At 42.4% G+C, this 23,003-nt stretch overlaps 6 protein-coding genes and 1 non-coding gene across 8 annotated transcripts; 4 read left to right on the top strand and 3 right to left on the bottom strand.

Annotated features, from left to right (window-relative positions):
- Nucleotides 1-168: 168 nt before the first annotated feature.
- LOC103981139 (UDP-glucose 6-dehydrogenase 4) lies at nucleotides 169-2,978 on the bottom strand. Its single transcript, XM_009397752.3, is given in 3 exon segments — nucleotides 169-1,544; nucleotides 1,546-1,839; nucleotides 2,307-2,978. Coding segments are annotated over 2 exon segments (1,443 nt in total). The 5' UTR covers nucleotides 1,822-1,839; nucleotides 2,307-2,978; the 3' UTR covers nucleotides 169-377.
- A 2,257-nt stretch (nucleotides 2,979-5,235) lies between these two features.
- Nucleotides 5,236-8,314, top strand: LOC135645642 (PLASMODESMATA CALLOSE-BINDING PROTEIN 1-like). The gene is made up of 4 exons (XM_065164252.1): nucleotides 5,236-5,400; nucleotides 5,855-6,094; nucleotides 6,181-6,214; nucleotides 7,847-8,314. The coding sequence occupies exons 1-4, from the start codon at nucleotides 5,343-5,345 to the stop codon at nucleotides 8,076-8,078; spliced, it is 564 nt and encodes a 187-aa protein (XP_065020324.1). The 5' UTR covers nucleotides 5,236-5,342; the 3' UTR covers nucleotides 8,079-8,314.
- A 1,309-nt stretch (nucleotides 8,315-9,623) lies between these two features.
- LOC103981137 (universal stress protein PHOS34-like) lies at nucleotides 9,624-10,589 on the top strand. Its single transcript, XM_009397750.3, has 3 exons — nucleotides 9,624-9,934; nucleotides 10,013-10,098; nucleotides 10,198-10,589. The coding sequence occupies exons 1-3, from the start codon at nucleotides 9,628-9,630 to the stop codon at nucleotides 10,483-10,485; spliced, it is 681 nt and encodes a 226-aa protein (XP_009396025.2). The 5' UTR covers nucleotides 9,624-9,627; the 3' UTR covers nucleotides 10,486-10,589.
- Nucleotides 10,590-11,009: 420 nt separating this feature from the next.
- Nucleotides 11,010-14,071, top strand: LOC135645533 (putative proline-rich receptor-like protein kinase PERK6). Of its 2 annotated transcripts, XM_065164020.1 has the most exons (9): nucleotides 11,010-11,229; nucleotides 11,446-12,069; nucleotides 12,146-12,679; nucleotides 12,774-12,860; nucleotides 12,937-13,007; nucleotides 13,096-13,172; nucleotides 13,266-13,410; nucleotides 13,497-13,658; nucleotides 13,735-14,071. In XM_065164020.1, exons 2-9 carry the CDS (start codon nucleotides 11,511-11,513, stop codon nucleotides 14,011-14,013), a joined length of 1,914 nt encoding a protein of 637 aa, XP_065020092.1. In that variant the 5' UTR covers nucleotides 11,010-11,229; nucleotides 11,446-11,510; the 3' UTR covers nucleotides 14,014-14,071. The 2 variants fall into 2 exon arrangements, with proteins under 2 accessions (XP_065020092.1, XP_065020087.1); XM_065164015.1 differs by lacking the exon at nucleotides 11,010-11,229 and having other exon boundaries at nucleotides 11,245-12,069.
- A 248-nt stretch (nucleotides 14,072-14,319) lies between these two features.
- TRNAG-UCC (transfer RNA glycine (anticodon UCC)) lies at nucleotides 14,320-14,391 on the top strand. Its single transcript has one exon. It is a non-coding gene; the product is annotated as a tRNA-Gly (tRNA).
- A 258-nt stretch (nucleotides 14,392-14,649) lies between these two features.
- Nucleotides 14,650-17,235, bottom strand: LOC135645516 (pentatricopeptide repeat-containing protein At1g74900, mitochondrial-like). Its single transcript, XM_065163970.1, has one exon. The coding sequence runs from the start codon at nucleotides 17,168-17,170 to the stop codon at nucleotides 15,623-15,625; it is 1,548 nt and encodes a 515-aa protein (XP_065020042.1). The 5' UTR covers nucleotides 17,171-17,235; the 3' UTR covers nucleotides 14,650-15,622.
- Nucleotides 17,236-19,884: 2,649 nt separating this feature from the next.
- LOC135645511 (10 kDa chaperonin, mitochondrial-like) lies at nucleotides 19,885-22,941 on the bottom strand. Its single transcript, XM_065163962.1, has 3 exons — nucleotides 22,764-22,941; nucleotides 21,378-21,517; nucleotides 19,885-20,105 (listed from the first exon to the last, which is right to left on the bottom strand). Exons 1-3 carry the CDS (start codon nucleotides 22,866-22,868, stop codon nucleotides 20,057-20,059), a joined length of 294 nt encoding a protein of 97 aa, XP_065020034.1. The 5' UTR covers nucleotides 22,869-22,941; the 3' UTR covers nucleotides 19,885-20,056.
- Between the last annotated feature and the right edge of the window lie 62 nt (nucleotides 22,942-23,003).

Below are 23,003 nucleotides of genomic sequence, written 5' to 3'. Positions count from 1 at the left end.
ATTTAGTTTTTTTTTCCTAAACCAATAAAGAATATATAAGTTGGTTTCCATTCATTTTGAATTCATTTACCTTTGTTACATTGATTTTGAATTCATTTTATCTCATTTACATTATTTAAAATAAATTTATAATATTTCAATGGAGATATCAAAAACACTAAAAATCTATTAACTACAATTATAAATCTTATATATAAGAATTAATAATAGTACACTAATCTTAATCTTACATACCATATGAGACTAATTACAGTGACAATTGGCTCCATATATAATAAGACACTCCATACATAAGTATAATGAAACGACAACCACTATGAAACCTTAGCATTGTGATCCGTAAAGAATCCCTCTCTCTCTTCCAACAGAGCTCCCAATTAGGCCACAGCAGGCATGTCCTTGAGCCAGGGATCCAATGGCTTCCCGATCGAGTACACGATGAATCCCATCTCCCTGAGCTTCTCAGGATCCACCACATTGCGTCCATCGAAGATAAAGGCAGGCTTCTGCATGTTCTCGTAGATCTTCGAGTAGTCCAGTCGCTTGAACTCGTCCCACTCGGTCAGGATGCAGACTGCGTGTGCTCCCGTGGCGGCCTCGTAGGCGTCCCAGGTCACGGTCACCTCCTTCACCGCCGTCGGGCTCATCGGCTGGAGGTGGATGGGGTGATCCCAGTCGAACTTGTTCATCGCAAGATCGCGCTGGATCTGGTCCTCCGTCACCTGCGGATCGTAGATGCTAATCTTGGCCTTGTCACCCAGCAGCCCCTTGCAGACGTCAACGGCCGGCGTCTCCCTTGTGTCGCCGGTGTCCTTCTTGAACGCGAACCCGAGCACAGCAATCTTCTTCCCAGCAACAGTGTTGAACATGGAGGAAACAACCCTGTTCACGAACCGGCTCTTCTGGTAGTCATTGATCTTGATCACTTGCTTCCAGTAGTTGGCCACCTCAGGGAGGCCATTGCACGCGCAGATGTAGACCAAGTTCAGGATGTCCTTCTGGAAGCAGGAGCCACCAAATCCGACGCTTGCGTTCAAGAACTTAGGCCCGATCCTGCTGTCCTTTCCGACGGCGTAGGCCACCTCCGCCACGTTTGCCCCGGTGGCCTCGCAGAGCGCCGAAATGGAGTTCACCGACGAGATCCTCTGCGCTAGGAATGCATTAGCAGCGAGCTTGGATAGCTCAGCTGACCATAGATTGGTCGTGATGATTCTGTCCTTGGGAACCCAATTGGCATAGACCTCCTTGAGTGCTTGGACGGCCTTCTGCCCCTCCGGCGTCTCCCTGCCGCCGATAAGCACCCGGTCGGGGTTGAACAGGTCCTGGATTGCAGTACCCTCTGCGAGGAACTCTGGGTTGGAGAGGATCTGGTAGCTTATGCCTTTGCTGTTGTGGGTCAAGATCTTCTCGATGGCCTCGGCGGTCTTAACGGGGACCGTGGACTTCTCCACCACAATTTTGTCGGACTTTGAGACGTCGGCGATCATGCGAGCAGCACTCTCCCAGTAGGTAAGGTCAGCAGCCTTACCGGCGCCGAGGCCATCGGGTTTTGGTGGGGGTGTTCACCGAGACGAATATGATATCGGCCCCACAGACATGCTTTTCTACGTCAGTGCTGAAGAAGAGGTTCCTCCCTCGGCACTACTTCACGACGTCTTCAAGGCCGGGCTCGTAGATCGGGAGCTGATCGCTGTTCCATGCAGCGATGCGGGTGACGGAAATGTCGACGACGGCCACCTCGATGTTGGGGCATTTCAAGGCAATGACGGCCATGGTTGGGCCACCGACATAGCCGGCACCGATGCAGCAGATCTTCACCATGTTTGCGTTCTAGACACTCTGAAACGATTGAACCAACAGCAGCAGCAACGAATCAGAAGATGCAAACATTTCCAGATCTAAATCATGCAAACATCAGATCTGACGTAGCTAATAGAAGATCTTGAGAGCACATGATAAAGATTTAGTCATAGATCAGATCTAAAAATGCACAATCCGGAAGTGCCAATTCCAGAACACCTGCAGAATTGATTCAAGTAAAAGCAGCTACCAGCTAAACATCCGTGCAGATCCGAACTAAAAGCTTTGAGATATGCGGATCTGGGACAGATCTAACTCATTTCTTTGATCAACAGAGTGGCAGTAAAAGATCTGTCGATGGGGAACACTAATTGGATCCACCCAAGATCCTGTCCCAGAGTCTTGTCCACGGAAGAAGCCCACAAGGGCCAGCACAATGAAGGTACTATAGGTGTTTAGCAATTGAACCAAAGTAAAAAAAGCTTCAGATCAGGTCAGGACATTACCTTCTGAGAGACTCCCACCTTTTTCTACAGAGGAAGATCTGAGATCACAGAAAAAGGGAGAGGGAGGGACAGAGAGAGAGAGAGGAATTCTCTGTGGAGAAACAGGAAGAGGTCTGCACCTCCTTAAATAGAGAGAAGAGACCCTCCTCCCAATACTTCCATGTGAGATCTAATCCATGATGGAGTGAGAGGCAACAAGCACTTCATGATCTACCAAACATCAATTTTTTATTATTTTATGCATGTTTTCTGACTGAAAATTCAGACAGAATCCCAACATTTAAAATGAGATATACAAGAAAAGAAACAATCAAACAGTCACATGAACAAAGACAGATTCCTCCAGAAACAATCAAACACTCCCAGGACAGTCACTGCTTGTTACTGCATCAGAGAAGAGTTTTCAGTTGTAAGCCAAAGCTTTCTCTTATACAAAACCCCCCAAAACCAACAACAAGACCATTTCCTTGAGACTGAAACATAACAATCAACAAGCTTAAATCAATCTGTTCTCTGACCAAGGTTTCGATATATTTTATGATATAGCTTGTTTTTTTATTGAAATTTACCTATTTTGTATGTGAAAAAGTAGCCAGAGAAAGCTTAAGAACTCAGGAAAGGCAAGTGAAGGCTGGTGCTCAGATCCCAAGTTAAAGAAAAAGAATGACTTGGAGAATTTAATTGGAAACAGCACAGAAGAAGGCACATAGTATTTATAAAATCAACCTTCATGCATCAAAATCTGTAGATATATAAAGTATTTATAGAGCAACAGTGTCTCTTGAAAGGATGGATAGGTCCAGGATTGCTGATGATCGCCCTGACAGATGTTGATGCCTAACAGTTAAATTGCCTTCTGTAGATGATCCCACCGGAAATTGATGAAGGATGAATAAGGCGCTCGACAATCGGCGGTCGAGGGCGAGGTCGAGGTCGCGCGCTTGGTCGTCACGTTCAGGGCGCGATGCCACGGCGACGGCGAGGGCCCGCCGGTCAACCTGGGCGAGGCCGTGAACGTGTGCGCCATGAACGCGCTGGCCCGGGCGGCGGGGAGGGGACCGGGGAGTTCAAGGTGGAGGGGGCGTTCAATTTGTGTGTGTATATATATATATATATATATATATATATATATATATATATATATATATATATATATATATATATATATATATATATATATATATTACATGTATATATATACATGTATATATAGAAATTTCTGGGTTGAATTAGTGTATGACTTTATATATATTAATTCTGACTAATGTGACTCACTCATATTTATGTGATTTCTTTTTTCGCACATAAGTAATGATTTTTTAGTTACCAAAATAAACTGTTTTCTTAGGATAAAATTATATATATTAATCATTCTAAATGTTTCATGCATGATAGATATTTGGAGACATGATAGTACAATCAACATAAAGATGATAGAGATATCTCACTCAATAATTGAATCATATAGACATTAATTTAATATAAAATATCAAAAAATAATTTATTTATATCATAAAATATTTTTTAAAATTAAGTTGATCGTAAAAGTTAATCAAATCATGATGATCAGAATCATTTACTCTTTTTTGTAAAATATTTATTTTTTTATTTTGAAACTAACTAAAGCGCGAGAGGGTAATCAACTTTGATCTTTATGCGTTCCACTTGATTCGGTTATTACTAATATTCATAATATTAGTATGTCAAATTTATTTTTAAATTTTAAATAAACAATTTATATGCGAAGGATTATACCTATGATTTCTTTCTCATAATTAAGTTCCAATTTATTTTCTAGAAATTACTTAGACACTTAATTTAATGATGAACTAAAAGCAAATTCAAATAAACTAACTATCATGTCACGTTTACATTTGAGACGATAAAAGATCAATAATTTTATTATCGTATAATTTTACATGAAAAATATTCACCCTCAATTAGGGTTTCACTCATAGCGATCCAATGTATAATAACGTCGAGACATTCAATAAATAATTATGAGCATTCACAAAATATGAAATATATAAAAAAAATATTTTTTTTCTCATATTATAAAATATTTTTCAGACTAAATCAATTATAAAAGCAAACTAGACCACATTAATCGAATTCATCTTACCTATACTCCCTTTTACTCTCTTCTATTCTAGATTTTGCATCGTACAGGGCTAAGCTATCACTCGCATCTTGCCAAATCTAACTCATCTAATAAGCTTGACTATGTTTGAGGCCACAAAAAGTAGGAAATCTAACTCAAAACGTCTGACTATTGTGTAGAGTTCAGTAGCTTATTCTTGATATGTCACTCTCTCTTTCTTCCCTTTCTTTCCTCGTGTTTGGTGAGGACTGCTTCATCTGTGTCTCTGTGTGTTTGCCTTCTCCACATCGTCTTTTTGTACACACAAATCTTTCTTTATACGCCCAACGCTTCTTTCTCATCGGTACCATAAATCTGCACGTACTTCTAACACGAAATCATGCCCATAAAATCTATGGATATATTCTATCTGTTTAGTATTTATGGATAAAGATTGACTGACATGGATGCCAGTAAAATGATTTGACATCAATGGTGTCATAGCTCCAAGCTGAAGCAATCCAAGTTGGAAGCAAACTGAGTCCCTAAAGCATATGAAAGATAAGAGTGTGACAAGCAATGAGGAAGTAGACATGAACATAATTCGACATGCAGAAGGTAAGATTTCATGTTCGAATCACCACCTTATTGTAGATTATGTTGGGATTTAGGAGCAGGAAGACAACTGCTTTGGTTGTGGCTACAGCACTTCAGCACCTTTCATGAATGAACCCACTCAACCACACACCAAGACGGGCGCAAAAGAGAGAGTACAGTGGGAAAGAGAAATCAGACAACCTATCTACATCACTGCTTTTTAAAGCTATTGTTCAAAGGTCACTGCAACTCATGCCAGCATTCTCTTCTTCCTCTCTCCCTTTCTGTTCTCCTGTCACCAAACTTTGGTGAGACAACCACTCTCAGAACTCACTAATATCTGTCTCTCTTCTTTGTCAATGCTCATGGCTGGTCTACTGCTCCTTTTGCTTACTGTGTCTGCGTTTGGTGGTTCAGGTGAGCCAGTTATGCCTCCTTGGTATAGTGTTCTTTCTGTTCTTCCTGAACTTTGAGCACACAGATGGGTAGAGGAATGGCCTCCTTTGTTTCCTTTCCTTCTCTGCTTTGTTCTTTTGCCTTTTGGGAGGACAAATTTTTTGATGGTCTAAGGGGACTTCTAGCTGCAAAGGCTATAAATCTTCCCTCATTCTTCTCATCTTTTTCATTCTACACCCTGTGATGCCCCCCCGATCACAACCATGCACATTTTTGTTGTTCCTTTCTCTCATAGACTTGCTCTATGTCTTATTATATATCCTTCAGAATGTATCAAGAATAGCTATTTGATCCTTTGGGTTTTTGACTGAAAGTTCAAGAGAACTGCACAAAGGTTGTTGCTTTTTTGCCGGTTGATGTACCATTTGATGCATGAACTGAAGACTTCATCTCTGTTTCCATTTTGTGTTGGAAGATGCTGCTTGGTGTGTTTGTGAGTCTGATGCGAGCACGACAGCCCTGCAGAAGACACTGGACTATGCTTGTGGAGCTGGGGCTGACTGCAATCCTATTCTGCAAGTTGGTGCATGCTACGACCCCAACACAGTGCTTGCCCATTGCTCTTATGCTGCCAACAGCTATTACCAGAGGAATGGGCAGGCGCAAACAGCCTGTGACTTCTCAGGAACAGCCATGCTTACCTCCACAGATCCAAGTAAATAGCCCTTTTCTTCCATATTAAATCACTACAGAGGTCAATCAAACAAGAGGTCCTTCTCATCCATCCTTTGGTTCTTGTAGGTGCAAATGGTTGTGTCTACCCTGCAACTCCCAGGTACAAAAGAGTGGACTTCTTTTTTGTTGAAATGGAGCTAAATCCTTTGGAATAGAACACTTATTATATTTCAGGGTTGCTGATACTTTTATGTGGTTATTGTAGATTTTTCCAAGGAAAAAATTAATCTCCCTAACCATCATACCAATCTTCCTTGGAGTCAAAACTATAGCTTTTTTGGTGTTTCTTTGGTACAAAAATCTCCAGATTTTTTAGTTAACATCAGCATCCACCCTAACTTAGTTATTACAAAGAGAAAAAAGAAAAAAAACATCTTTTGTGGCTTTTCTTCTCCTCCCCCATTTGTTTCTGTGACATCCTCCAATACATGTTTGATAAGCTTTTAGAACAATCTAACCTTATATGCCTCTTTATTCTTCCAAGTGGGCACTGATTCACTGTGCATACCATCAGCATTTTGTAATTTTCATGTGCATCCAATGACTTGAAATCTGCTTTCCCTGTTGGTGAGTCATGGCCACAGGTTTAGAAAGTTTTTGTTGTTTGCATATGCTTATTGTCCTCATGTTAATTACACTTAGCTTTTATGATACATTTTAAGACCCGAGTCGCCGAATCTCCCACTCCTAAATGACCCCTAAAAAAGAAAAAAGAAAATAATTTTAGGCGAAAGCCATGGTGTGGTTCTGAGACTGATGGGATTGGCTAGGAAGGAGCTAATGAGTTAATTCAAGAAACGGATGAAAGGACTAACTAATGATGGAAGGAAAAGGGATTCATACCAAGAAAGAATAGTATGTGACAAAAGAAAGATTGCTGGTGTGCACTAGGAATGTGATCATAATTTGGACTAGTCCAAGTTAAGACCAAATGTTTCTTATCTATTCATAGTCAGAAATCCAAGTGTCTCTAGATTATTAATTGAATGATATGTTTTACCAAAAGGACATATAACCCCTTATGTGGAGTTGGCAAGTCGAGTCGAGCTCTAGTTCTGAACTATTGTTAAATTGATTCACAGATCATGTTGCCACCAAATATGGGACATTAAAAGTAAATAAAAGCAACTCGTGAACTGAAACTGATTTGCCGGCTAAAATCTAAACAACAACTCCTACTTACCATATTGCAATAGATGGAGCTAGAGAATCATTGCTCGACATTTAAAACAAGCTGCAACAACATTCTACAAATTATATGCTTAAAATTTTTATTGACCATGAATTCCCTGTTATTGTGTGCATTTGTTGAGCACAAGCATGGCAGCACCCTACTCATCCTGGAACAATCAAAATCCATGGTATAATAAGCTTGCCGATCTTCCTCACCGAGTGCATTTAGACAAAACTCTGTTGCAGCTCTTTGCTACTTTAGGCCATAGCAATTGGTTTTAATGGATTTTTCTGGGTAGCTTATATAACCTATATTTCTCTCTCGTCCTGTATTTCACATCTCGTTCTTCTGAAAAAAAAAAGAAGAAAAAGGGTAAAGAATATGGTCAGCTGTCAAAAGCTTTGCTTTTTTGAATGGTGAGGGAGACCATTGCACCATAAAACAAGCTATAGAAGTGACTTTGCTTAATTTTGTGTACAAAGCAATGAAATTTTATCCGAAGCCGAAAGTGATTAGTTCCTAACCATATACTTCTCCATTCTATTTTCCATGCATCAGTGCTGCAGCAACCTCAAGCACACCAACAAGCACAAGCACTACGCCAAGCTCAGCGACACCAAGCACCTTCAGCCCACTGACAAGCAACACAACCAATGGAGTACTGGGAGGAATAGGTCCTTCGGGAACAACAAGCAGCTTGGATGGCAGTGATGGAGGTTTGCTCCGAAAGGCAGGGATAGGCTCTCTCCTAACTGTTCTCCTTCCAATACTGGTTCTACTGAAGGTATGATTTGGAAATGTACTCTCGGTCATCGGATCCTGAGAAGAAAAGAGTGGTTGAGGCGTGGTAACCGATGCATGTGATCACAGGTTCTGATTCCTTGTGCTTGGTTGGTATGGATTGGTAGGATGGCTGTCCCTTTTGGTCATGGACCCTTGTCTGCTTATTTTCTTTTCCTTTTTGTACATCGTTTTAGGGAAGTAGCAGTTCATCAATTGAAACAGGCTTTGTTGCTTTGCCTTTTAGACTACCGAGCTGTTCTGTTTGATGTCTATCTTTTATGTGGGTTGTCATGCAGCTGTAATCTCTAATCTTTGGCAGGAATCCCTGTCCTGTTCATGACTTATTAGATATGCTGGTTTATCTTTCGATAAGACAAGTATCGGTTTGTGTTTACCATCAGTGAAATGGATCAAAAGGCACCGAAGAAGACAATCAACTGAAAACGCACTGAAGATTGTTCCTTCATAGCTATACTCTGATAATATCATTCAATTGTTATTATGTGGATTGAGATCCAACTCCTGGGCATTGTTCTTCTATGTATAATATCATTCAATTGTTATTAAGTTTCTTCTGTTGTGCAAGTACAAAAACAGTATTTATTGTGGCCCTTATTCAGAATAATTTTTTTATGTTGATATTGTTATCATATAAGATTTTTTTAACTATACGAGGAAATTTGTTCAAATCTTTTATTCTGTTAAGAAAATTTTTTTCTTTTAATCTGTATAAATAGTGACAGCTTAATGCATTTAAGTTTCTTTATTTCTTCAATAAAATTTAATCAAAATATTTTAATATATTATATTTTAAATATAAATATAATATATTTATCGTATTATTATAGAATAAAAAATTATATTATTGTATTTATCGCATTCAAATATAAATTTTGGAAATAGGAGCTTCTGATATTCTAAGTTATGTCATTATCAACTCGATATTTATTTGGATGTCTTATTAATCCGACATGATAATTTAAGTATCAGATGAGTTTTTTATTTCTTATTTTGCATGCCATTATATATATATATATATATATATATATATATATATATATATATATATATATATATATATATATACTTACTGCGATTGAAAAACATACTACGATTAATTTCACATCGGTAAAAATTAAGAGAGTTGAGTGAGTCTAATTGACAACTTAACCAGGTTTAAAATTTTAAGTTGAATTGAAGTCCAATCTAACCTAACATATCCTTTCTCAACGCTTTGATCGCTAATAATTTATGAGAGCCGACACTAAAATATAACACAAAATCAAAAATTAACGCGCCACATCATCAGTCGGAACTCAAGTCGTGACTTGAGTTGTCGTACATTACCGGCGCTCTGGAACCCATCCATTCAGAAGCAGAGCCCACTCGTCGGCACGAATGAAGGGCGTCAGGGAAAAAGGAAGGGGAGCATGGCCTTCTGAGGTGACACCGACACCAGGACAAGCTCAAAGCTGTACCATCCCCAGCCCCAAAGTTATTTCTTTCCCTTTTTCCTTCTCCGCCTCTTCCTCCACCAGCAGCAGCAGCAGCCAGCGATGGGCAGAAGCAGCACCAGGCTGCCGAGCTTCTGCCTCAACCGCATGTCCCCTGGTGTCAGGGTCAGATCTCCGCCGCTCGAACCGAAGCCGCCGCCGTCTCCCGAGTCCGGTCAACTCCACCACCACGGGAACGCGAAGCAGCCCGGAGACGGAGCTGAGGAAGAAGCCCTACTCGGCCGAAGGATCATGATAGTGGTGGACTCCAGCCCGGAGTCGAAGACCGCTTTGCGGTGGGCGCTCTCGCACTCGGTGCAGAGCAACGACAGCATCGTCCTCGTCGACGTTGTCAGGCCACCCAAGCATGGTGAGAGTCCGCCCGCCTCTTGACATGGATGCGGAGCAGGCAAAGAAGTCGTATGACAATTTTCCTCTTCAATATCAGGTGAGCAATCTGGGAAGGAGAGGGATCCAAAGATCTACGAGCTTCTGCATTCCATGAGAAGCGTTTGCCATGCGAGAAAACCCGAGGTAAACATGCTCTGTTCTTCGTGGCCCTTACTCTGTTGAAGATTTTTGCATCGTCGTGTGCTTCAATGCCAGAGAAATCAATCGACAGCGTCTTTCCAGGTCCAAGTGGAGCTGTCTCTGGTGGAGGCGACGGAGCGAGGTCCGGCGATCGTGGAAGAGGCCAGGAAGCAGGACGCGTCGCTCCTCATCATGGGGCAGAAGAAGCGGTCCCTGACATGGAGACTGGTCATGATGTGGGCTGGCCGCAAGGTGGGAGGCAGCGTGGCGGACTTCTGCGTCCAGAACGCGACGTGCATGGCGATGGCGGTGAGAAGGAAGAGCAGGAGAGGCGGCGGCGGATACTTGATCACCACCAAGCGTCACAAAGATTTCTGGCTCTTAGCCTAAGCCTGCTGTATCATTCATTGCTCTGCTTCCCGTGGTGTATGTATGTAAAGAATGGAAGACGAAGTGTAGAATCCATGGCCTTGTTGTTCCTCGTTGCCGCTGCTGCTGCTGCTTCACCTGCGAACCTTGGCTTGCTCTGTTTCATGTGTCTGGTTCGGTGATGAAGAGAACGCCGTCCTCTCAGAATTCCTTGCTTGCCAAAACATAGAAGAAGATTAACATGCTAAAATGTCGGGTATAATAAAATGATGAACATAAACATACTAAAACATAGAGGAAGATGAATGGTTACATGGAAAGACTTATTATATGATTGATTAAACTCGTAATAATATTAGGATCATTCGTCCCAATATGATCTACTCTTGCGATGTATTAATACATTAATATTAGCCACGTAGCGATGCTGTGTGTGGTGGTTTGCATCGGGCGGTCGCGCGGGAAATTCCCAACGGCCATCCGGAAATAGGAGGACTGTCACGTTGTTGTTAGATTTTTGCTATTTTTGTTTATTTTTCCTTCGTTTATTTCTTCTTTTTTCTGCTAATTTTCTGTTAATTTCCTCCGTCGAACAACGTGGACGGAGGATCAGAAATAGAAAGGCACCAGTAGAAATTGCAGGGGCGGAATTGGAGCGGGCGGTGGCTGGAGAAGGATGAAGCCGACGCCCCTCGCCACATCTCTCCCCCTCTTCCTTCCCTGAGGAGCGCCTGCACGCCCTTCTCCCAAGGAGCTCAGGCAAAAGTAGTATATCTTCTCTTCATCGATTTGTTTCCTCTGTGTATATGCGATTTGTTTCTTGCTTTGCGTACTGGTCTCGGTCAGAACCAACGTCGAGCACGTGGAGCGCAAGATGGAACTTTGTGTTTCCTGTTGATCATGAATTTTCTGCGACGAGAAGACATGGCTTTACCTGATTTCTTTGTAGATGATGTTGTGATCGCGTTCTGCAATCTGCAGGTTGGGGTAGACGGGCGGTCGCAGGGAGGGCAGAGTGCTCTGCGCTCGAACTCCATCCTCGCAAAATGGCTTCATCCCCTGCGACTGCTCCGCCGCCCGACACCTCCACTCCGCCTGCTCCTCCCACCCAAGATGCGCTACCGCCATCCGATTCCCCGCCAGCGCCTCCTCTTGACTCATCGCCGCCGGAATCATCACCCGACGCTCCGTCTCCGTCGTCCCCAGATTCCACAGACGACCCGGACTCTCCATCTCTCGAGTCCTCCTCTGCCCCTTCATCGTCCTCCTCCAAGCCGTCTCGTCCTTCATCCTCGCCACATAAATCATCCTCCTCTTCACGTTCAAAACATGACAAGGACTCACCAACGACCCCTTCGCCGTCGGACGGATCGTCAACACCAGCCTCGAGAAGCCCATCCTCCAAGTCGCTGCCTTCACAGATATCGTCATCAGCCACATCTCCGACGAAACATGATTCAGGCGTCAATCTGCCTCTCGTTTTGGGGATCACGGCAGGTGTGGGGATATTCCTGGTTTTGATGATCGTGGCTCTTGTGCTCTGCACCAAGAAGAAGAAGAAGAAGCAGCCCAACATGCACTATTATGATGGCCAGGGACTCAACGGTATTCAATAGATTACTTTGGATTCCATAGTCGTGAACCTGTTTGTATTAATTCCTCGGCCGTCGATGTGGTGTAGGTGGCTACTACCAAGCCGCACCGCTTCCAAAATGGCAAAACGGAGGCCAAGGGATGGACTACATGGGCCAGATCCCGCCACCTCCGGGAACGGCAATGTCGCCCGCACATGGGTGGCATCAGTCGCCGATGCCGCAGATGGCCAGCAGCGACATGAGCGCGGCATACTCCGGCCTCCACGGGCCGCCGTTGCCGCCCCCTTCACCCAACGTCGCGCTGGGCTTCAACCAGAGCACCTTCACCTACGACGAGCTCGCCGCGGCCACCAACGGGTTCTCCCGCGACAATCTCCTGGGCCAAGGCGGGTTCGGGTACGTGTACAAGGGCGTGCTCCCCAACAGGAAGGACGTTGCGGTGAAGCAGCTCAAGTCGGGAAGCGGGCAAGGGGAGCGGGAGTTCCAAGCGGAGGTCGAGATCATCAGCAGAGTCCACCACCGCCACTTGGTCTCGCTTGTGGGATACTGCATTGCGGGGTCGCAGCGAATGCTCGTCTACGAGTTCGTACCCAACAACACTCTCGAGCACCACCTCCACGGTAACTCCCGCTGCTCATCGCTCATGAACAGATCAAACATCTGAGGCAGAAGTTTATGACTGTTTGCTTGCTGTAACTTGGGATTCGATTGCAGGGAAGGGTCTTCCGACGATGGATTGGGCTACAAGGCTCAAGATTGCTGTAGGATCAGCCAAGGGCCTCGCGTACTTGCACGAAGACTGTGAGTGCAACATCTTCTTCTCACGTCCTGTCTTCCCTCTTCATCAAGTTGCAGGAGTTCATTCATCTTTGTGCAGGCCACCCTCGAATCATCCACCGCGACATCAAGACCGCCAACATTCTCCTTGATAACAAGTTTGAAGCCATGGTAAGTCGACCTTGTCATAGATTCTGCTTCATGAACCAAGTTCATCATCTGGAAGAAGATTCGACTAGTGATTGAGCCGCACTTACAGGTTGCAGACTTTGGACTGGCCAAGTTATCCTCGGACACGAACACTCATGTCTCAACTCGAGTCATGGGAACTTTCGGGTAAGAGTTCCATGGCCGAGCTGAGCTCTTCTCTTCCTAAAATGTGCAGTAGAACTCTGCTCATGTTGACGATCATGTTCTCGAGCCATGCAGATACTTGGCTCCCGAGTATGCATCGAGCGGCAAGCTCACGGATAGGTCCGATGTTTTCTCCTTCGGTGTGATGCTTCTGGAGCTGATAACGGGACGAAGGCCTGTCGACACCACGGGGGATATGGATGATAGCTTGGTCGACTGGGTCAGTGTGCCATTTCTGACACCTTTGTCTCCAATTACTGTTGATTTCCCAACTGCATTTGCTTCTGTTTTGATCTGTTTCAACAGGCGAGGCCTCTATTGGTCCGGGCATTGGCCGACGAAAACTTCGACGAGCTCGTCGATCCGCGGTTGGAGAACAACTACGATCCCGGCGAGATGGCACGCATGGCATCCAGTGCCGCCGCTGCTGTCCGACACTCTGCAAGGAGGCGGCCAAGGATGAGCCAGGTAAGAACGCCTTCACAGTTTCGACGAAGAGTAATGCATCATCGACGACACACACACTCACCGTGGATGATGGCAGATTGTTCGAGCACTGGAGGGCGACATGTCGCTGGAACACCTGAACGAGGGGGGGAAGCCCGGACAGAGCACGTTCAACTCCAGCTCCGACTATGACTCCGGCTCGTACTCCTCCAACATGCGGCGGTTTAGGCAGATGGCGCTGGAGAGCACGGAGTACAGCAACGAGTACAGCGGCGCCACCAGCGAGTACGGGCTGAATCCGTCGGAGTCGAGCAGCTCCGGGGAGATGAAGAACTCCGTCGGAAGCCACAGAAAGAATTCTCCTCCTGGTCTTTGAACAATGAGGCCGTCCGAAGTTTCAATCATCTTATCTTAGTATGCATGTCTTTCTATCAATTCACCAAACACACATATATATATATATATAAATATGTATATATATATATATACATACATATATATATATACATACATATATATATATATACATACATATATATATATATATATACATACATATATATATATATATATATATATATATATATATATATGTTCTGTACCATGGATTACAGTTACATTGCCAAATGAAAAGAAAATATTTTATCTTATGATGGTTTGTTTGATCAAAAGCATACAACGAGCGTTTGTAGTCCAACGGTTAGGATAATTGCCTTCCAAGCAATAGACCCGGGTTCGACTCCCGGCAAACGCATCCAATTCCTTCAATTTTTAGGTTGACGTTTTTGTTAGTATTTTTCAAGGAGTTGGATGCTGGCATTGATCACATGATCATCAAATCATTTGGTCCTAATAGTTTATTTTCTTTGCCTTCTAATGTAGAACAAGAAGGGCAAAGCTCTGACTACTGTGAGATCAGAGGGAGATCAATATTATACAGAAATCTCCCTAATATGGCTGCACCAACAACAGACATACAATATCAATTTCCAATGTGTAGTAATACATCAAGAGGAATAAATACTTATGAAGCTGATCAATTATTAAAAGATAATGTTACATTTGATAAAAGTAAGAGCTGCTTGTTCATTCATCTTGATAATTAAATAAAGACATTACCTCAAAAGAATCTTAAACAGAGAAATGAAGTGTAGATACAAACATAGCAGTATTCCAATGACAGATCCATTCATCAGCTAAGGCTTACACCGGCTGATTCGAGTGTTTATCCGCAACAATTTTCTTCTCCTAATGGCCTTCAGCAAGTGGAATCCATACGGTAGGGTTCCCGCGGCATGAGCTAGAGAAGAATGAACAAGATAACACCAAATATTCTGCACCAACGAGTAGACATGTCCAATCAATGATCAAACTTGACGGTGGCATGATCTTGTGAGTTCTCAGTTCGGAGTCATGAAAAGGATGTGTTAAATCATGGGGACATAAATTTCATGGAATTTGCAACCTCAGATCCCAGTGATCATGCCAGCATCAAACTTGATGGTGGCATGATCTTGTGAGTTCTCAGTACTCAGACTTGCAACAAACTGCAGAACACTGCCAAGGAATGTGGAAGCACCACACACTCCATCTGTCTTCATAATCCAGGCCGATGAACATTGAATACTAGAAGCTCTTTCACTAAACATATCTGTTCAATCAAGGCAACAGATACATGTTAGTTCTGAGTAGGCAGTTTACCTGTGTCCTTCCTCCTTCGATAAGTCACCTCAGGTCACCAAATGCTGTGCTGCTAATAAAATTGTCCTACAGGTTACCAATTCTTGCCAAGAAGAATGCACGTTCGGTCATAGTATCCGAAACAAGGTAATAATTTTCTTTCGAAACATCTGCTTCTACAGTACTCAAGTCTTCAGGCTGTTTAGCAGCAGTAACTTTAATTCCTTAACTGCACATAATGTAAAGCTGAAATGTTAGATATGAGCCCCCAAGTGAAAACAACATATCTGGATACTGACTAAGTTTCACAATCTGATCTCTCGATGCAGACATCTATATTTCTCCTGCAATCTCAAAAGTTCCTTTGCAAATTCTTGATTCCCAGTTAACAGCAGACCATTCAATATGCGATTAAACATGAACTTCCTTGGCAAATGGCCCCTCTCGACCATCTCCATCACCATCTTCCCAGCTACCAGCATGTCTTCAGGCCGTCTTCTCACAAACATCGCACTGATAATGACATTATACGTATCCAAGTTCGGTAAACAGCTCTCCTGCTCTCCCATCCTCCCAAACAGCTCCAAGCCCTTCTCGAACTCCCCCTCCTCAAGCCAGTACCTTATCAGAATGGTATATGTCTGCACATTGGGCTCACATCCATCAAGCTTCATCCTACTGAAAAATCCCATTGCTTCATCCATCTTTCCAGCATGACAGAGCCCTCGAATCACCAGATTATAGGTAATGGAATTCGGAGTGTATCCCTTCCTCAACATCTCATCAAACAGCAAGATGGCATCTTTAACACAACCCTTTTTGCAAATAACCTGGATCAAAGCATTGTAAGTCGCAACTGAAGGCAAGCATCCCTCACCAACCATTTCATCAAACAGTTTCCGGGCGTTATCGAGCTGCCCTGCAACGCCTAGTCCATGCACCATCGTCGTGTAGGAGACGACGTCAGGCCGACATTCTGAATCGCTGGGACTATCCTTTCGTCCTCGCTTCTTCATCTGCTTGAAGAACTGCATCGCCTCCTTCACCTGATCTGCCCTGAAGTATCCCTTGAGAAGAATGTTGTAAGTGTTCTTCGTCGGTTCGATCCCCAACTCCACCATCTCTCGCAGCACCTCGAGCGCCTGGGACGTACACTTAATCCGGCACCAGCCGTCGGCTATGATGTTGTACGTCACGGCGTCGGGGCGAAACCGATCACGGAAGACCTTAAGGAGTGAGGCGGCCTTCCGGACGCGGCGAGACTTGCAAAGTGTGTCGAGAAGGGTGTTGAAGGCGTGCAGATCCTGGGGGCACCCCTGGTGGTGCATCGACAAGAAGGCCCGGACGGCGCGGTCGGGCTTGCCGGCGCTGGTATGGCGCTCGAAGAGGATGGCGAACGTGCGGGGGGAAGGCGGGAGGGCGATGCGGCCGCGGAGACCGAGGAAGAAGCGGACGGAGCAGTGGTCGTGGATCCGAGCGGCGAGGTCGACGGCATGGTCGAAGGAGGAGGCGGCGGGGTGAAAGGACGGGAGGAGGAGGAGGGAGCGGAAGAAGAGGAGGGCGCGGGGGGCGTCGTTCCAGAGCAGTTTGAGGACGCGATCGACGAGGGGCGGTGGCCACGCATCATCAGGAAGGCGGCGGGAAAGGCTACGGGATAAGGCGCGAGGGTCGCCGGAGTGGGTACGGACGAGTTGGGCGATGAGGGAGGGGAGGTCGCTTTCTGGTGGCGCTCGAGCCTGGTTTTGTGTTGCGAAGTTGGAAGAAGAAGAAAAGAAGGATATGGAATGAAGGGAGTCGGGTATGGGGTTGAGGAGTAGGAGGAGGTGGCGTTTGTTTCGAGACGAGGGAAGCATGGCAGAGCGGAAGACGAGAGGAGAGGCAAGACAATAACGTTCCACGAAAAGAAAGAGTAATCGAATAGCAGGCTACATATGTAGTGAGTGCTTTCGCAAACACTTAGAAATTTGAGACAATTAATATTGATATTATAAGAAGAAAAAAAAAATACGATTTTCCTGAAAATGTCCTCTTTTGGGCCTTTTCCATGCTCGTGTTTTTATTTTAAATATTACTATATATATATATATATAGTACTATTTTATAATCTTATTTTAATTTTTTTAATATTATAAAATTAGCTTTTTGCAAATCTAAATACCCTTCTTTCTTTCTTTTTTTTCTCTCTTTCTTCTTCTTCTTCTCATCTCCTCTTTGAAAGACAACGTCCAAGGAGCGATAAACAAAGTCGGACAACATCAAGAGACAACAATAGTGAGCGATACCAACAAGCAACATTGGCAATTAGCAAAGAGACGATGGGTGCTTGGGATGGGAGAGTGGTGAGTGGGCATCTACAACGAGCAAGATCAGTAGAAGATCAATAATGTCAATACAGAGGAAGAAAAAAAAAAGGATAGAAAATGATAGAAAATAAGAGGTTATCGTTATTTTAGAAAATGATAAGAGATTGTGAACGAAATTGATAAGAGATTCTAATGTCCTCGGCTTCGACAACAACGAGGATGAAATAAGAGATCGTGAGGAAGAAAAAAAAAGGGATAGAAAATGATAATACTATGAATATAAATAGTATAATAATATTTTATTATTTTTAAAAGACGTTATCGTTATCCTCACCATCATCTCCATCCTTGTGGTACTATTGTGGAGCATCAACTGCTTTCGTCAATCCTTATCACGAGGGCCTCCTTCCCCTCCGCGAGACCTGTTAACTTTTGCGCTCAATAAGGAGGCCATTGCTAATGACATCGAGGAGACAATCAATAATGATGAGATAGAAACTACTGATAAGGAGGTTGCTACCATAACTGACAATTGCTACCATCCAACCTACAGCAAGAACAATTAAACCTCCTCCATGGGCTTTCGATACTCGAGAGAAGCCCAATGACGTTGAGTCAAACCTCAAGACCATAAGCGACCAAGCCAACCGGCTTGTAGTAGGGCGAAGATGAAGGGAGTTCATCACGACAAAGCCTCACAATGGTGACGATGCAGTGGTGGTAGGCGATGGATGATAACAAGAAGCATTTACGAGATTAGTGGTATTTGTAGTGAGCAAGATTGATGATGTTGACAGGGAGTGGCATCAACAACGAAAATGAAATAAGGGGTTGTGGGGAAGGAAAAAAAAAGATATAAATCGATAATACTATGGCTATAAACAGTAAAAAAATATTTTATTATTTTTAAAAGATGTTGTCGTTATCCTCGCCACCACCTCCGTCCTCGAGGCACCGTTGTGGAGCACCAACTACTTTCGCCAATCCTTGCCATGAGGGCCTCCTTCCCCTCTGCGAGGCCTATCTACTTTCACACCCGATAAGGAGGCCATTGCCAACCATATCAAAGAGACAATCAATGATGGTGAGATATGACTATCGATATCGTGATGCCGCAATCAAACTCCTACTCAATACTCAACAAGATCCAAGCGTTGAAGGGCAAACGATCCAAGCTACAACATGAATAATCAAACCTCCTTCACGACCTTTCACCACCTGAGAGAAGCTCATTGATCCCGAGTCAAACCTCAAGACTATAATCAATCAAGCTAATCGCCTCATAACAGGGTGACAACAAAGGGCGATCATTATGATAAGGCCTCACAATGGTGACAATACGATAGTGGTGGGTGATGGACGATAACAAGAAGCATTTACGAGATTAGTGACGTTTGCAATGAGCAAGATCAACGATGTCTGCTGGGAGCGATATCAACAACGACGATGAAACAAGGGGAAAGGAAAAAAAAAAGAAAAAGGATAAAAATCGATAATACTACGACTATAAATAGTAAATAATATTTTATTATTTACAAAAGAGATTGTCGTTATCCTCACCACCACCTCCGTCCTCGTGACACCATTGTGGAACACCTACTACTTTCATCAATCCCTATCACGAGGGTCTCTTTCCCCTCCATGAAACCTATCTACTTTCAATATCATAGTTAGACCTCCACAACCTTTTGATGCCCGAGAGAAGCTCATCAATGCCGAGTTAAACCTCAATATCATAGTTGACCAAGTCAACCACCTCATAGCAAGGCAAAGGCGTTCATCGCGACAAGGCCTCACGATGATGACGATACGATGGTGGTGGGCAATGGATGATAAGAAGAAACATTTATGATATTACAAGAAACATGAGACACGATTTAAGAAAAATAAAAATAGCAACAACTTCTAAGAAAAACCCAAAAAGAAAAACTTTTTCAAAGAAACCAACCAAGAAAAAAATAAAATAAAAATATTTTATTAAAAATCATAAATAAAAACACATAATTTATTTTTAATTTAACTAAGATTTTTATTTACAATAAGCTCAACTTCAATAAAAAATCTTTATATAGTATGACTGAGGCATCGTTGTAGAGAAAAAATTGGATGAAGATGATAATGCTATATAAGCCCCAAAGTGTGCAATTTGTTCTCGTGATAAAATTGACAAAAATTTAATCGGATCATCCCAAACTTTAATGGGATCATTCACGGGGAATTTAGTAGGGCATAACAAAGACGGCTATCATACTTGCGCCCAAAAATTAAACTGTTCGAACAGTTCTACTTCTCATTTCCAACAGCAACAAAACAAGAACATCATGTGTCTATCGAAGGAATACAACAATGAAACGAGTAGGCATTGCTTACACCTCGCGTAGATCAAAACAGCAACAGCCGCTAGAATTGAGTTGGATCGCCCCAGTGGTACTCTTGTCAGTCATGAAGGGTACCGAGTATATCATCATCTTTGTAAAGATGGTACCTGGAACGTAGGCACAATGTTCAAAGGAATATTAGCACCACATCAACACAGCAGTGTCTGATAATCCAGAGACAATGAACATGTAGTTCCTACTTGAGGAGAAAATAAACAAGAACACATTGCTTAATTGAGTTATCAGACAATGGCAAGTAATAAATTTTCCCAAGATGGTTATATAGGGGTTAAACATCTAGCCAATCTATATAATTTTAAGTTGCAATTAAAACTAATAATATTTATTACAAACAACCTATGCATGTTATTAGAGCTGAAAATGAATAGTCGAAAAGGGTTACTAAGACAGTCCAATATCAATTCAAGCACTGGGGTCATGATTTCTGGATCAGATTAACTCACAATGCTAGCAGCTCAGCCTGGGTTGAGTTTGCTGGTTAAGGCAAGTTTGTCTCATTCTCTTAGAAAGTGTATTCTAAACTTGCAATTAAAGAAACATATGCTTAATCAACACTCAGCACAACTCAACTAACAAGTCAAGACTTTTTAATCTAAAGTTGACTTGCACCAAACTCATGAACCATCTTTTTCCATTAGGACCAGACAAAATATATTTAGATAATGGTGAAAGTCCAATTGCATGATAATTAAGAAAGGTTTAGGTTTACATTTTCTTTTATCGTTCTACAAAGTATGATTCGGTTTAGAGTTAAACATGAAATCCTCAAGAAACAAAAATTATAGTTTTACCTACTACAATTTTATGTTAATCTTTAATTTTAAAAAACATGTGAACAATTAATTTCGGAACATATAACATATGCCAATATTAGTAAATTTACTTCATCAAGTATCTTGAGTTTATTGACAAAAAACCTATCAAAATTTTATGTCAAATATTTGATTTAACAAAACATGTGAACGAATAATCTTTTAACAGATAATATATATAATGCATTCATTAGATCACTTATTTTAAGTTTATTTGTTAAGATAAATTGGCTCTCACTGGAATTGATCTGCAGTATCACTTCATCAAAATGAAATGACACATGACAAGACAGCCAAACACCATGGTGATGGGAAGTGGGAACAAGCCCTTATCATATGATAGCACAAAATTTAAACCTCAAACCCGGTTTGACCATCGGTATTCAAAATATAGACAAACTAATCTGTTGAAAAATGAACACAAGCTTCAGGAATCAACAGTTATGTCTCATACTTCATTTAACAAATCATATGCTCATTAAAAATATCTGCAAAATCTAATTAGAGTTTTGGTTATTGAGTAAATAATCAAGAAGTTTAACATACTCTTTATCTCCAAGTTTCACTTCTGTACCACCATATTCTGGCAGCAGGACTGTATCTCCTTCCTTCACAGAGATAGGAATGAGATTCCCATTGCTACAATGAAAACCAGGGCCTACCACTACAACTTTTCCTGAGTTAAGCTGTAGAAAAAGGTATAGAATGATAAGCATAAAACTCAGCAGCTAATTTTAAACAACAAAAAACGTGCCATAGAAATATGATGCAGCTACCTCGCATAAGGACTATGTTCCTCAATGTGCACTTTGTGGTTGTATTTGTATACATACATACATATACATATGTACACACACAGACACATACACACATCAGTTCCCTCGGTTAGATTCAGTCATCAGTTCCCACCACCACCCAAAAAAGGGTTTCACAGAGCCTCAAGCCCACACCCTCTACTTGAATCTTTTTGTATACACATCTGTCAAGTAGGGTTAGGTTAGTCGATGGTCTAAACCATTCTGATTTTTAGGGATTCTGACGGAGGTTGCTCCTCATTATAGAAACTAAGTATGGTGGATTTCCACATTATAATCTTGGTCAATACACATGGAAGTTACACAAATCTTGGTCAATATACCTATACTTCATTATAATATTTTAACATTGCAGAATACGTTCATGATAACATAGATCTTGTGCACCTTTAACGGTTGTCATAACCATTATTTGAATAACTTGGAGAGTAAAAGTACTATACCACAAATTTCCGTTTTGGTCGTAGCAAAATTATCCTTTTCAGTATATAAATTCAATTTATGTATTTTAACATGAACTTCGCAAACCGTAAGTGTGTATGCATGTGCAGAATGACACATATACGCTATGTTTGAAAGACAATTGCAAATAGATGTTTCACAGAACTCAACCAAAGACATATTTTCATAACATTCTTGTAGAAAATAAGCCAGATTCATTTCCATCAAACAATGAACACACGAGTCACTAACATCGCGGGAAAGAAACACCTACGAAAAATCCTCTTTCAATGCCTTTCCTCCCAAAAAACATCAGATATTTTCTTTCAATCATTAGAATACTCAAAGATCAACGGGTAGGAGAATGGTGTAAAAGAATAAAAATCCGGAAGCCCTCAAATGTAAGCTATACCGAACAATTAAACAAGAAAAGATAGAATCGAACAACAAACAAGCCTAATAATGCGTCGAAGCAGGAAGGGAGTAAAATCTGTACCGAAAACATAAAGGGGTCAATAAAAACAACCAAAAAAGAAGAGCTGGTCCGTGAAAGCAGGAGCGGAAGAAATCGACATCAAAGGAAACCATGAAAAGACTCGAATAGAATAATAGAATTACAAAAAGGATAAGAAAAACACGAGCAAAGAATATATCCAATTAATGACGATCGTTTCACCTTGGTAGTCTTCTCCGGGAGGAGGATCCCGGCGCTGGTCTTGGAGGGCGGGACGATCTTCTCCACGAGGATGCGATTGAGGGAAGGAATCAGACGCTTCGCCATCGGCAAGGAACAATGGCGGATACGAGAACCTAAAATGCTCTTTTGCGCTTCCTTGGCTGCTCAAACTCGAACGCATTAGGGTTTAAGAAGGGCTGCGCCGTCTTGCATAGTCATTTACTACTATACCCCCGACAC

The sequence above is a fragment of the Musa acuminata genome, chromosome BXJ1-4 (assembly GCF_036884655.1).
Source record: "Musa acuminata AAA Group cultivar baxijiao chromosome BXJ1-4, Cavendish_Baxijiao_AAA, whole genome shotgun sequence".
Lineage (NCBI taxonomy): Eukaryota > Viridiplantae > Streptophyta > Magnoliopsida > Zingiberales > Musaceae > Musa > Musa acuminata.
The sequence above is the reverse complement of the archived record's forward strand: the minus strand, read 5'-3'. Positions and strand labels throughout refer to the sequence as shown.

What these genes read in the sequence shown, in the direction of transcription:
- LOC135645642 (XM_065164252.1), top strand. Translation starts at nt 5,343, where the DNA reads ATGCTCATGGCTGGTCTACTGCTCCTTTTGCTTACTGTGTCTGCGTTT. An exon ending in GTCTGCGTTTGGTGGTTCAG is followed by an intron (nt 5,401 to 5,854) that starts GTGAGCCAGTTA and finishes TTGTGTTGGAAG; the next exon opens with ATGCTGCTTGGTGTGTTTGT. An exon ending in GCTTACCTCCACAGATCCAA is followed by an intron (nt 6,095 to 6,180) that starts GTAAATAGCCCT and finishes TGGTTCTTGTAG; the next exon opens with GTGCAAATGGTTGTGTCTAC.
- LOC103981137 (XM_009397750.3), top strand. Translation starts at nt 9,628, where the DNA reads ATGGGCAGAAGCAGCACCAGGCTGCCGAGCTTCTGCCTCAACCGCATG. An exon ending in TGTCAGGCCACCCAAGCATG is followed by an intron (nt 9,935 to 10,012) that starts GTGAGAGTCCGC and finishes CTTCAATATCAG; the next exon opens with GTGAGCAATCTGGGAAGGAG. An exon ending in GCCATGCGAGAAAACCCGAG is followed by an intron (nt 10,099 to 10,197) that starts GTAAACATGCTC and finishes GCGTCTTTCCAG; the next exon opens with GTCCAAGTGGAGCTGTCTCT.
- LOC135645533 (XM_065164020.1), top strand. Translation starts at nt 11,511, where the DNA reads ATGGCTTCATCCCCTGCGACTGCTCCGCCGCCCGACACCTCCACTCCG. An exon ending in CGCGTACTTGCACGAAGACT is followed by an intron (nt 12,861 to 12,936) that starts GTGAGTGCAACA and finishes ATCTTTGTGCAG; the next exon opens with GCCACCCTCGAATCATCCAC. An exon ending in ATGATAGCTTGGTCGACTGG is followed by an intron (nt 13,411 to 13,496) that starts GTCAGTGTGCCA and finishes CTGTTTCAACAG; the next exon opens with GCGAGGCCTCTATTGGTCCG.
- LOC135645516 (XM_065163970.1), bottom strand. Translation starts at nt 17,170, where the DNA reads ATGCTTCCCTCGTCTCGAAACAAACGCCACCTCCTCCTACTCCTCAAC.
- LOC135645511 (XM_065163962.1), bottom strand. Translation starts at nt 22,868, where the DNA reads ATGGCGAAGCGTCTGATTCCTTCCCTCAATCGCATCCTCGTGGAGAAG. An exon ending in TCCCGGAGAAGACTACCAAG is followed by an intron (nt 21,518 to 22,763) that starts GTGAAACGATCG and finishes CTTTTTCTACAG; the next exon opens with CTTAACTCAGGAAAAGTTGT. An exon ending in GTGAAACTTGGAGATAAAGA is followed by an intron (nt 20,106 to 21,377) that starts GTATGTTAAACT and finishes CCTACGTTCCAG; the next exon opens with GTACCATCTTTACAAAGATG.